The following is an 11,859-nucleotide window of genomic DNA, read 5'->3' as shown; positions in this document are numbered from 1 at the left end:
TTTAAAAAGAAACAAAGAAAAAAAAAAAAAGAACCACCATACTGCATTCCTGAATGCCTTTGCTTCCTCCTCAGTAAGCAGAAGCTTCGATTCAGCAAAAGATTTCAAGTTCTTCAATGCAAAATTACTTAATGCATAAATGTTTCCTGGGTATCAATTCAATTATATAGCTAAAATGAGATGCGAGTTACCTTGTTGGATCAATATGTAGGAAGCATAGATATTCAACAACTGAGTGTCAAGTCCTTAATGCTTAGAATATTCAGTACCACACTTTGCAATTTAATTAAATTTTAATATATTAAAATAACATTGTTTATTTGTCAACATTTGCAAAAAATAAACTGCATTCACTTTAAGTTTTCTTTACAAGTGAAGCAACAAAGACAATTATAATTTATATAATTTTATAACAACCAGAAAGGGTTTAACATTCTTAAGTTATTCTTAATTTGGTGGTTTGCAGATACTCGGCAATAAAATTTTATTTTCTTCCTAGTTTTTCTTTTACAGCAGGGATAAATAAAGCTTTTTCACATACTATAGCAGGTTTGTCCTTCACAACAGATCCACTTTCCACTTCACAGAAAAGTGAGTCTTATAACCAGCAATGCATAACTAAGCAAAACTTAACTGAAGTCCATTCAGCACATTCAGTTCCCAAAGCACAGTGACATAAATGATTAACTTCCAAAGACATACAAAATGCTGTAAACTATTCTGAGGCAAAAGACTTTAATGCACAGAAGTCGTGACCATGACTTCAGCTGTGCAAAAGCCTTCTGCTTCTATAAAACACAGATGGATTTCATATTTTCCCAAGACTTTTCTTAATGAAATAACCCACTAACTTCTGTGGTCTCTGCTGATACTCCACAAGTACATCATGTGAGCTACTAATCTGATCCCCTTCAAGCCGATTCAGGAGAGTGACACACACTACGGCAGCTAGAAATTAGAAGACAGCATTAGTTAGGAATGACATTCTGGCACTTCTACAGTCCAAAAGCATAAACATTTGAATGAACACCTAGAAGATTAGAAATATGAGAAAAAACAACCCCCCCAAAAACAGTGCACAGTACCATAAAATGCTAGGGGACTACCCAGCTGTGAATGATTTAAGAAGAAATTACAAATAGTCTATGGCAACACATTGTCACATTAATAAAGCAAGACCTCTTGGGCAGTTGCAGATAGTTATTGTTATTATGATTCTTATGCTTCCCTGGATAGGAATTATATTTCACAAGTACCCAGGACTTGACTGGTAGGAAGGGATCAGAGACACTGTTCTAGCAGATGTAGGTACAGCCCTTGGCTATCTACCTTACCCCCAACTCAAATCCCTGTGCTCTGGATGCCATCCGTCAGGAGCTGGCAGATGAGCCACTTCGACACTCATGAATGGGGAGCACTGCAAGTACATGAGGATCTTGTGGATCATCTGAGGCTCATCTGCTGTCTTTGAGCAATCAGAGCCCCAAAGGCAAATCCCTCTTTTCACTCAAGCTGAGCTCTACCATCACTCTTCTCTATCTGGGGTCTCTGCTAGTGACAGTTTGTAGAGCACAAGCAGTAATACACATCACAGACCTACAAAGCAGAGACAGCAAAAAGGACCAGGCTCCCAAATAGCTCCGTGATAGCATGGGTTGCGTTTTTAATCACTCTCAAGTTGGTAAGAACTGAGGATGTTTGATATCGCTGCTTCCCTTTTTGCTTATTTTTCTTCATTTCACCCTCCTTGAGTTTCAGAAAGTTTGAGAAACATTGGTGTTTTAAATTGGCAAATTCCTTCCCAAGGGAAGTGGGAGACTACAGTTAACATATTATGTAGAGAGGCACTGTATTACATTATTTGTAATTGCTTATTTTTCTTCTAACTCTTACTGAAAAGTAGTTAGCTTGCATAAAAAAAAATTAAAATGCATTTTATGATTAGGAATGGTTTATTAATTAAGTTACTAAAGTCTGCAACTGTTTAAGAATTAAATCCATAGTCTACACAAAATACCTATATGGTCAATTTGACATGAAAGTATAGAAAGTGATCATAGTTTTATGCATATCATAAACCAGGGAGGTGGTTGAGTCACCATCCCTGGAGGTGTTCAAGAAACGTGTAGATGTGGTGCTTAGGGACATGGTTTAGTGAGTTAGGTGGTGTTGGGTTGGACTTGATGATCCTTGAGGTCTTTTCCAACCTTAATGATTCTATGATTCTATGATTCTATATCAGAATCACCTGATTACTTAAATTAACCAGTTGCTTCCTATAAGTTTCAAAAACTAACTGAAGAAAACAAATTAATGCTATAGGGTAATTAGGTACTTTAATGATTTACATGCTTGCCATGGGCTAGAATAGCAAATGGCAGAATTAACTGTATAAGAACTAATGTAACGAAGTTTGTGTAAGTTGTGAATACATACTACACATCTCAAACAAACATAGCAACAAAACTATAACCAGAACTGGATTTTTTATATGCAGAAGGTATGTTAACACCTAATTCACAGTTTTTGCCACAAACTACGTACAATGCAGTTAACTTCCTATACCTTGAGTAAAGTGACTTTAAGTTCGTTTACCTTTGACACCGCTGAGATTACACATTGCAGCAAATACGGAAGACTCCATCTCTATGTTTCTGACACCAGAATCATAAGCTTCCTTCAAATATTGCAGTTTCTCTTCTTCGTTATATAAGCAGATTGCACCATCCAACCTGCCCTGTCCTACAAAGTCAATTTGTAGAAATTGTCAGTAATGAAATCACAGAAAAAATTCAGTTTCTAAAACACACAGTTATTGCAGTTTCCCCTACACAGTGTCCAGCTTTTACTACAACTCTTTATTTCCATTCACAAGACAAATAGGACAAAGTGATTCTTAGCTACTGCTAGAGGTTTTACATATTACTTTTATTTTTTATGTGAACCACAGTAATTTAATTGGTCTTCTTCAACTTTTAATTTTCAAATTCATAAACAGGAAAATGTAAGCAGCAGTTACCCACATGTGCGGCATGTGTCAAAATTCAGCAACAACCTTTAGGCTGTATGGAAGCGCTACATTTTTTCTATGTTTAATCATTGTCTAAAAAACTACCAGGCTTGAAAATGCTTTCCTGATGCTGCCTTAAAAGGATGAACATTTTATTACCTACTGACTCTCTAAAGTAAGAGATTAAGAGTCTCTGAAGCTAACTAGCCAACACTATTATTATTTTTTGAAAAAAATAATTTATTCAAATTATTCAAGAATAATACCTAAAGATAAAACAGCAGTAGGTTATGTACAGTAAAGTTAAATTACACAGTGTTTTACTCAGTATCTTTTTCTTTTCAGGAGACATACTCCTAAATTAATGCCCTTGAGCCTGTCTCAGTTTTTGCTGTATGAGCTGAAAATATTCCTGACATGTTTTTTTAGTGTAGCTTGCACCTGTGATTGGTGTCTGAGGGGATACACAAACTGACAGTGTCTGCTTCTGACCAAGCTTGAGCACTATTACAAAGACAATATGTTCCATTGTGCATTGCACCCTTTGGCACCCATTCAGCAGCAGCTAGAGAAGGTTGTATCAGGTGCCACCTACACTCTGTTCTCGCAAGACTTGAAGGATGTTTGTGAATAGAATGGGGAGATCAGAAAAGCACCTGAATGTCTATATGTTTATCCAAAGTAAAGCCTTGGAGGTTTGCCCCTCCTACATAGCAGCATTGACACAACTCAGCAAAATACTGTTTTCAGTTGTCTGATCACTGCTTTACTCAAAATGCACATGGGAAACAAGTTGGAACACTATTTTCAAGAAAGGATTTACTTTAGATACTTAACCAGTTAAAAATAAACTCATCCCCAAAACAGCCACAAATAATTCTCACTCTCTAATCCTGTAGGATGCCTCAGTAAATCACAGAAGTTTTGTGACAAACGTACCTAACTGACAAGTACATTAAAAGTGTATAGCAGACTATATGTATTTCAGAGGATTTACTAGAGGTGGGGAAAAATAAACCTCCACAAAATTAAAAGTTCAGTACAGCAAACTGCTAAGCACAATGTTTGATTTTATATACATGAAAAACATGTTAATTCCAGTTGACAAGACAACTCAAAGTAGGGCATGTGTTCCGTTCAGTGAACGGGAACCATAACATTAAAATATGATTCAATATTTACCTATTGCTGCTTAATAATATACTTCTGTTAGTTGTCACCAGCCTTACCTTCATAGAAGTCCAAAGTGCACATAGTGTTTCCAATGACTGTATTGAACTGACCGATTTCTTTACTGCACTGCATCAGTTCCTTAGCTAGCTGCTCATCTAGGTTTGTACTGCGAAGTACAGTCTTTCCCAAAATAACCTGTTCAAACTGAGGTTTGAAGGTGGCATCTACAGACTGCTTTGTTATAACCACTGAGCCTGGCTCCAGGCCTGCAGTAAAAAGAAACAGACATAGCTTCATAATGTAGTTAATGCTTTGTTTCCACACACATAAAACATACATCTTGACCCAATCCTGCTTGTTTTAAAGGTGACAGTTTTGCCCCTGAATTCACCAAAATAATTTTTTTGTGCATGGCTAGCTGCTTCAGTTTTGTATAATGAATAATTTCTGAAAGAACTTTTTTTTTCCCTTTTTCACTATATATTCTTTCTTATCTCATACTTTTCATACAGGACAGGAATGTCCTTTTCCTCACATTGTCAGATCTCTTAAGTGCATTTCCTCTAGCCAGAGGCAGATATTGCCTATTATTTCCAAATTACAGAAGCAAAATTATTCATCTCCTGCAGAAAACTCATCTGATCACTTACTTGCAGAGAGATGTTTTACTCTCCTACAAAAATGGCTTGGTTTGAAGAAAAAAAAGAAATCAAGAGGGGAAATACCTATTCCACCAGAGGTGCCAATGCGAATAATTGTTATGTTGGAACACTTGGCATGATACAACAGTTTGATCAGCTCGTGCAACATGATTGAAATAGAAGGAATGCCCATGCCGTGCTGAAATGAAAGCAGAAATTCATATTCGACATTCACATAGACAATGCAAAATATACACGGAAGAGGGAGCTGGACAAAATATCTCCTTCCTGATATTTTTTTCTAAATGTCACCTAACTCACTCCCACAAAAACCCTAACCTATGCGCCTACTGAAAGGCTACTGCAGGTAAACAGAAAGACTCCCACTGGCTTTGGTAGACTATGGATGAAGTATTTATAAAAATCACTAATTATAAAATATTTTTATTCTCAAAAGTATAAGCAGTGTCCTTTCCTAATAGCTGGCAAACGCAGTTCATCACAGAACTTTTCTTAAACATGAGAAAAACCCCACTCTGATATTTTACCAACCCGCAGTGCTAAATTAAGCTATTTTTTTTTCAAAACACAGACACTGTGGTTTAGTCACAAAGTTCAGCAAATATAAGTCCACCTTAACTTGCATGATAATGCGACAACTACAACTCAAAAGAAAGGGTGCAGAATGATAGTACAGTTATGCAATTGCAATTGAAGTATTTAATCGTATATGCAAATTAAAGGCATGAAGTTTTAAAATGCATACATGAGTTGGCAGCACAAGTCCCATGGAATGCTACTCTTAAGCTATGTTAGCACATTTGACAATGCCACTGCAGATACTTAGCTCTCGATGTGATACAGACATTTTTTTCCAAAACACCACGTGCATCAAGTGACCTTTTTTCCCCATTATTCAGGACACAGAACAGGGATGAGGCAACAGAAAGTCTGCTCAAAAAATATTTATAAGGCCATTCCTGCAACACCTCGGTGGTAAACTGACAAAAAAGGAGGTAAGAAAGGAATGAAGGTCTCAGAGATTTGCCCTCTTATAGGAAAGAGGCTCAAAAGAAATTCTTAATCAGCTGACTGCACTATTTTGAGCATGGCTGACACAAACTTAAAAACTTGACTCTGTCTATTAAGTGTTTAAATGTGCGTTCATGTTTTCTGCTTTGAACAGCACCATTGAACTGTGTCCCGTATCTGATTAAGTGAGGTACTTACACTGACTGACAAAACAGGTCCCACTTTGTACATTGCGTAACGGTCAGTTCCCGCACAGATGTTAGGATAGTCGCAACCAGGGCTCCCAAGCCCCAGTTCTTCAGCTATGTAGGTGATAAAAGCTTTCATCCGTGAAGGACTTCCTCCAACACATACAAACTAGAGTGGACAGTATTCAGCAAAACAAAATCAATTGTATGATTCAGTACATCAAAGAACATGCAAAGACTAACACAAAGCTATTCTCAGGTGTGGTCCTTCTCACAATCATTCTAAAAGGCCATGAAAAAAAATTACAGAAAAATAACCCTTGTATATAGCACTCAAATGCCTTCATCCTGTTTAAATGAGTGAAAGACAGGTATCAGCTTGAAGGCCCTCCAAAAAGGAGTTCTACCTAAATAGAAATTGCAGCATTTGGTTTTTTTGCTGGATGAAAAGAGACAGACAGAAACAACTATCCCAAATTTTCCTTGATATTGAAAATGACAAGAACCCACAAAACCTTATCCCCTTTCCATTCATTCCCCAGTTGGTGGTATGCCAACACATGTAATATTAAAGACAGCTATGATTCCATCTTCTGCAGAAAAGGTTAGGCTTGCTGAATGAAATGAAGCCTCTTACCTTTACATCGCCAAACAATACTGGAAAATCATGGGTACCAGTCCCAAGAGCAAAATGGTACAGGATATCTTCTCTCATCTTCTCCAGGTGAGGGTTGCAGAGATGGATAAAATTCTCTCTGTTAGGACAGCAGCATTGTGAAACATAGAGTATATACAAATCCCTACATTGAACAGATGCTAATTTTGCGAAGTCAAGCAATAAAAGTTGGGAAATGCCACACCTAAGAATGCCTGCACTACTTTATTTTGGTTCCTCATGCATTACATTAAGGAAATCCTAAATTTCATGACCGCCTTACATGTCATAACAAATCACAAATGATATTGAACATTCCATTTCCTGCAGAGGATGAAAATGCTGAAGAAAAGCCCGGATGCTAGGATGCATTTGCAACAGTGCAACTTTTATCTTAAACAATATTAAAGCTGTGAACCAGAGGGGTCTTTATAATGAGCAGAACAACGGAAACAGGACCAGGGAATATTCAGTAGACCACCATACTGCATAGACAATCTATAGCAAAACTGAAAAGCAAACTTGACCTCTGTGTTTTGACTGACCCTCCTGGCCACCTGAGAGGGGTGAGAAGATCTGGGCTTTATAGACAGGCCCAAATGGGATTTCTGGCAATCTGGCTCACTGTAACACTCTGTCATCCACTCAGGAGGAAAAAAAAATCTATGGCATGAGACTGGTAACAACAGTACAGAGGATCTGAAATAGGAGAGGGAAAGAAGCAAACAGAAATCTGAACGAAGATAAAACCATGGAAGAGAAAAAAAAATGCAAGATGAGAGGAAAAGGTAAAATGAATTCACTTCCTCCTAAGTCGCTTCCTGGAAGGAAGTGATACAGCTTAAAAAAAATTTCTGAAGAACCAGGAAACTACAAGGCAAAGAGGGAAAACTGAACTACTTAGCATGTAGGATTGCTTTCATGGTAACTTTGGTAGTGGACTAACTAAGCAACCTGAATGATTCATAAAAGGTTCTCATTCTGTGCTTGATGTTTCAAGTTCAGTTTCAGAAACAGGTATGAAAGACTAGTCAATAATCACAAGCTTGAGTAAAATACTGGCCAATACTTCAAAGTAGTTTCTGAGAGAAGAAATCAAGCAATAAATATCTTCCAGACACAAGAAGATGACTTAATAGCTTAATGACAGCTCACTGCAGTCACAGCATTGCTCAGCAAATTCAAACTGCTTTGTCAGAGGAGACAAACAAAATAGTCTGCCTGGAGTTTACACAAAAAAAAAAATTGTAAGACTGCAGGAACAACCCTGAAGTCTAAATATGGGCATTTAGTGCTATTTTAGATGTTTTATGTTATCTTGTCTGTCTTCTAATGCCTCTCCAGAAGGGCAGTGCTTTTCTATAGGTCCTACGTTTTATCTGCCAATCCTATGCAGGATGTATTCGTTACCTTAAGAAGCCTAAAGTAGCCCAGATGCCCATACTGAGGTCACTGAACTGTTCCTCGTAAAGCAACGAAAATAGTTACAACCCGAATATTCTATCAATTGTTTCTGTTCTTGAAATTCTCTCTCCAGCGTCACCAGCTATCCATCAGCAGCTGCACAACCAAAGAAAGAGGTATCAACCCAGTCCACCCCATTTGTCCCTGCCCACCACACACTACCCCCTTCAACAACGGAAAAAGCAGCCCAGCAAAGCACACGGTTTGTTCACCCCTTCAGTAGTAATTCCCTTCCATCTCCCCCATGTCCCATTCAGCCCTCCTCATACAAATCCCACCTGAGGTGGAATCAAAGGCTTTGGTTGTCTTTCTTCTTCCCTCTGAGAGGCCTGTTTGACTCCATGAGAAATAGAGAGCAGGTTTATGGCTCTTCAGAAAGGCGCAGACAGCCCAGCAGTTTGCCAGCTCACATGAGCAGAATTCCCAGGCTGTCTCCTCCGAATTATTCCCATTTGGTTTTGTGGAACTCTCTACCCATATTTAATGGGTCACTCACTAATGCAGATCAAATAGCTGGCTGTGCTGATGTTTATTGGAATGGCTTTTACATACAAATAGGATATGATTTGAAATCACTTTACAATTTGTTCTCAGACAAGCAAAAAGTATTTCCTTCTTTATGAGAATACCAGCAATAAAAGCTTCTCTCCAGGAAACAAACTGGGAAAAGGCGAGGCCTCTATCAAAATTACAGGGAAATTAATGTAGTATGTGCCAACACCACTGTCCTCACACCCTGCCTCAGCAGTGTCTGTATTTCACCTTTTTCATCTCATACCCTACCAGCCACACTCTTCACCCCACCATTTCACTGCAGTTAGGAGCTGTTACTAACTTTTACTGCCTATCTGCCCATCCAGAGCTAATTGCAGACTTGGACCCTATGGTAGAATGGGCAATAAAAGTAAGCATATTAGTATGTGTACATAGGACCAATGCCATAAATTTACAGTAGAGGCAAAGTTTGCCTGATAAAAATCTTTGGCCTGTAACTGAGGAGCAAATAATTTATTCCCCTCACACTGTTGTAAAGCACCAACAACTTCTGAGAGTTTAAACAAAACATGACTATCTGAGGACTAAACATGCATGTATGGTTTTACAAAAATAAGCTTGAAGTAAGGATTAGAGAAACAGATTGAAATATTTGTTCAAACTCTTGAAGCACATAGATCTGGCTATATGCAGCAATCAAAGTCAACATTTCAACAGCTTACTGGATTAAAATAAATAAATAGATAAAAACACCACCTATGCTTGGAAAAATTAAATGAAAATGGCTAGCCAGCAAAGCCCTCCATGTAGATGTGGGTAAAACAAAGACTCCATTTGTCAAAACAGCTTCTATTAGATACTTAATGTTATAATCAATATTTGTATCATAAACTTTATCTTAAACAAGCATGTAATGAGTTTGAGGAGGAAGGTAAGTGTAAACTTCAACAAGATAATTCATTTCTGAATCTTACTTTGAAGACTGTTCATCATCAGTTTTCTTCTCAGTTGAGACACCAGGAGCCATGTATGCTTATATCTAGAATTACATTTTTAAAGAAATAGATGTAAGTGCATCAGCATAGTCCCATCTCTAAAGCTAGCACCATTAACAGTGATAGAAACTTTCCATATATATGATACTGTCATTAATATTAAAACCCCAAGATAGTCCAGCCACATGGCAGCTTTCATAACTGTAGCAAAATGAGCATCTCCCATTTTTTATGGACGAGCATCACCACTTTCAAACCACCGAAGCCCAAACTAATCCCTTGCTAACATAGCCCCCATCTCACTACTTCTGCTCGGTGGTATATGTGTAAGACCTGGCTCATGTGCCAGAGAGGGGAAAGTCTCGTAGTTAACTAATCCTCTTTCTTCTACACCTCTCACAGTGGCAGCTTTAGCTCCCTTTCAGGTCTGGCTCCAGAAGGTCTCCAAAGCCCATCTCTGTCATATGCCTGAAACCTGAGTCCAGGAAGCTTCTTACTCATAATATCCTCTTCATTGAACTCCTCCTACTGACCTTAAGAGCATTTCTATCTGCCCCAGCCTAAGGGCAAGGAAGTCTAAACCAAACGACTCCAAAAAGTCACTGCACTCTTGTTCATCATTCATCTTTAGTATCTTCTTTCCTAATTCATTACCCTAACCTATACCAAAAAATTTCTGCTTTCTGCATTCTCCTTTACATTTAAATAGGCAAATGTACCACTGAGGCTTTGGTGCCGACATGATGACAGAATTATTATTATAGAATGATTCGTTTGTTATTATTTCCAGAAGTGACTAAGGCTATGTGCCAAAGTTGGTAATTTCTGGGAATGCCCTTACAGGAAGTATTGAATCACAAAGTTTTGCTCTACCCTCCCTTAAAAAGGGCCTGACAGCACATAGACTAAAACAAAGACAGGACTGTAACCCCTAAAATCCCCAGGATTACACTACAAGGAAATAGAAAGAAATCAATCTTGCTACGGAATTACATAACACATGAATTTTGAAAGAACTGGAAAACCAAACATAATAACCTGAAGTATGCCTGCTAAAAGCCACTGAACAATGGGAATGTACTAACATTTATAAGGACATTTAGTTTTCTTCATTTAAGATATTAACCTTTATTAAATAGTCCTAAACTTCACATGTACTAGATGTATACTAGAGCCTATGCTCAAGTAGGTAAAGGATAAAAGTCACATTTAGAATCAATTATCCATCCCTATCATCATATGATGAGAGTCAGTTACTATAGGGTATCACTATTATACCATGTACATTACAGGAAAAATGTATAATTTCTTTCAAGAAAACTACAACACTGTAAATTCTAATAACAAGGAGCTGGAAGATAAGAGGAAGAAACAGCAAAGTGATTTTTACACACCTAGATGACAAATGGCTGCAAATAAAACCAGGATAGTCATTCAGCGACTGTTCACTGTATTAAGCAACCACACGATTTTTAACAGTGTTCTTGGTTCTGTGATCCCCTAAGTAATGAGGTACTTCAAAAAACTGAGAACAAAGTTCTGATAGTCCAAAGGTCCAGAATACCCTCTCCAACAGCACCCAACTGGAGATGCCTTGGCAGGAACAGAAGAAAGGAGCAGGCAGAAAGCAGTTTTCCCACGGCAGACCCTTCTGGTAACCAGGTAGCATCTGACAGGCAGCCAATTAATATAAAGCCAGAGAAATCTTACACTGTCTAAACAAATGGAAATTCTTATAGCCACGTCAAAAGTTTCAGCAGCCTTCCTCACCCTAGATGAAACCTGATGTCCAAGAATAATGTGCTCCCAGCAGGACTCAGCTTAAGACAGGGCACAGCCCACTTTAATATCTGCACAAATCCTCCGACTGAAGTTTTAAACTATGCAACATCCATTAGAATGACTGTCCCATTTATTTTCTCCCTCCTCCCTTTTTTTTTTTTTTTTAATGAAAACCTCAGCTAATAGTTTATTTAAGGAAAAGCTCTAGCTTGGTGCTGATCTATCATTATAAAATCTGAAGTCACTGCAAAATTGATTTTTCCACAGTGGCTTCCCTCTTGAGACTGTACAAACCACGCCGGTTCGCTCACCGTGCACATCCCTTCCAGACGACCTCCTCGGCCCCGCAGCCGGAGGACCCCGCGGGCAGCTCCCATCCATCCACCCCCGGAGACAACGGCAACGCCGACATGCCCACCGACCA

At 38.3% G+C, this 11,859-nt stretch overlaps 1 protein-coding gene across 1 annotated transcript; it reads right to left on the bottom strand.

Annotated features, from left to right (window-relative positions):
* Positions 1-391: 391 nt before the first annotated feature.
* Positions 392-9,685, bottom strand: UPP1 (uridine phosphorylase 1). Its single transcript, XM_010088032.1, has 7 exons — positions 9,633-9,685; positions 6,682-6,799; positions 6,055-6,213; positions 4,909-5,023; positions 4,240-4,449; positions 2,596-2,742; positions 392-948 (listed from the first exon to the last, which is right to left on the bottom strand). The coding sequence occupies exons 1-7, from the start codon at positions 9,683-9,685 to the stop codon at positions 809-811; spliced, it is 942 nt and encodes a 313-aa protein (XP_010086334.1). The 3' UTR covers positions 392-808.
* Between the last annotated feature and the right edge of the window lie 2,174 nt (positions 9,686-11,859).

The sequence above is a fragment of the Pterocles gutturalis genome, unplaced genomic scaffold (genome assembly GCF_000699245.1).
Source record: "Pterocles gutturalis isolate BGI_N339 unplaced genomic scaffold, ASM69924v1 scaffold48991, whole genome shotgun sequence".
NCBI lineage: Eukaryota > Metazoa > Chordata > Aves > Pterocliformes > Pteroclidae > Pterocles > Pterocles gutturalis.
This window is presented reverse-complemented; position numbering and strand designations above follow the sequence as displayed.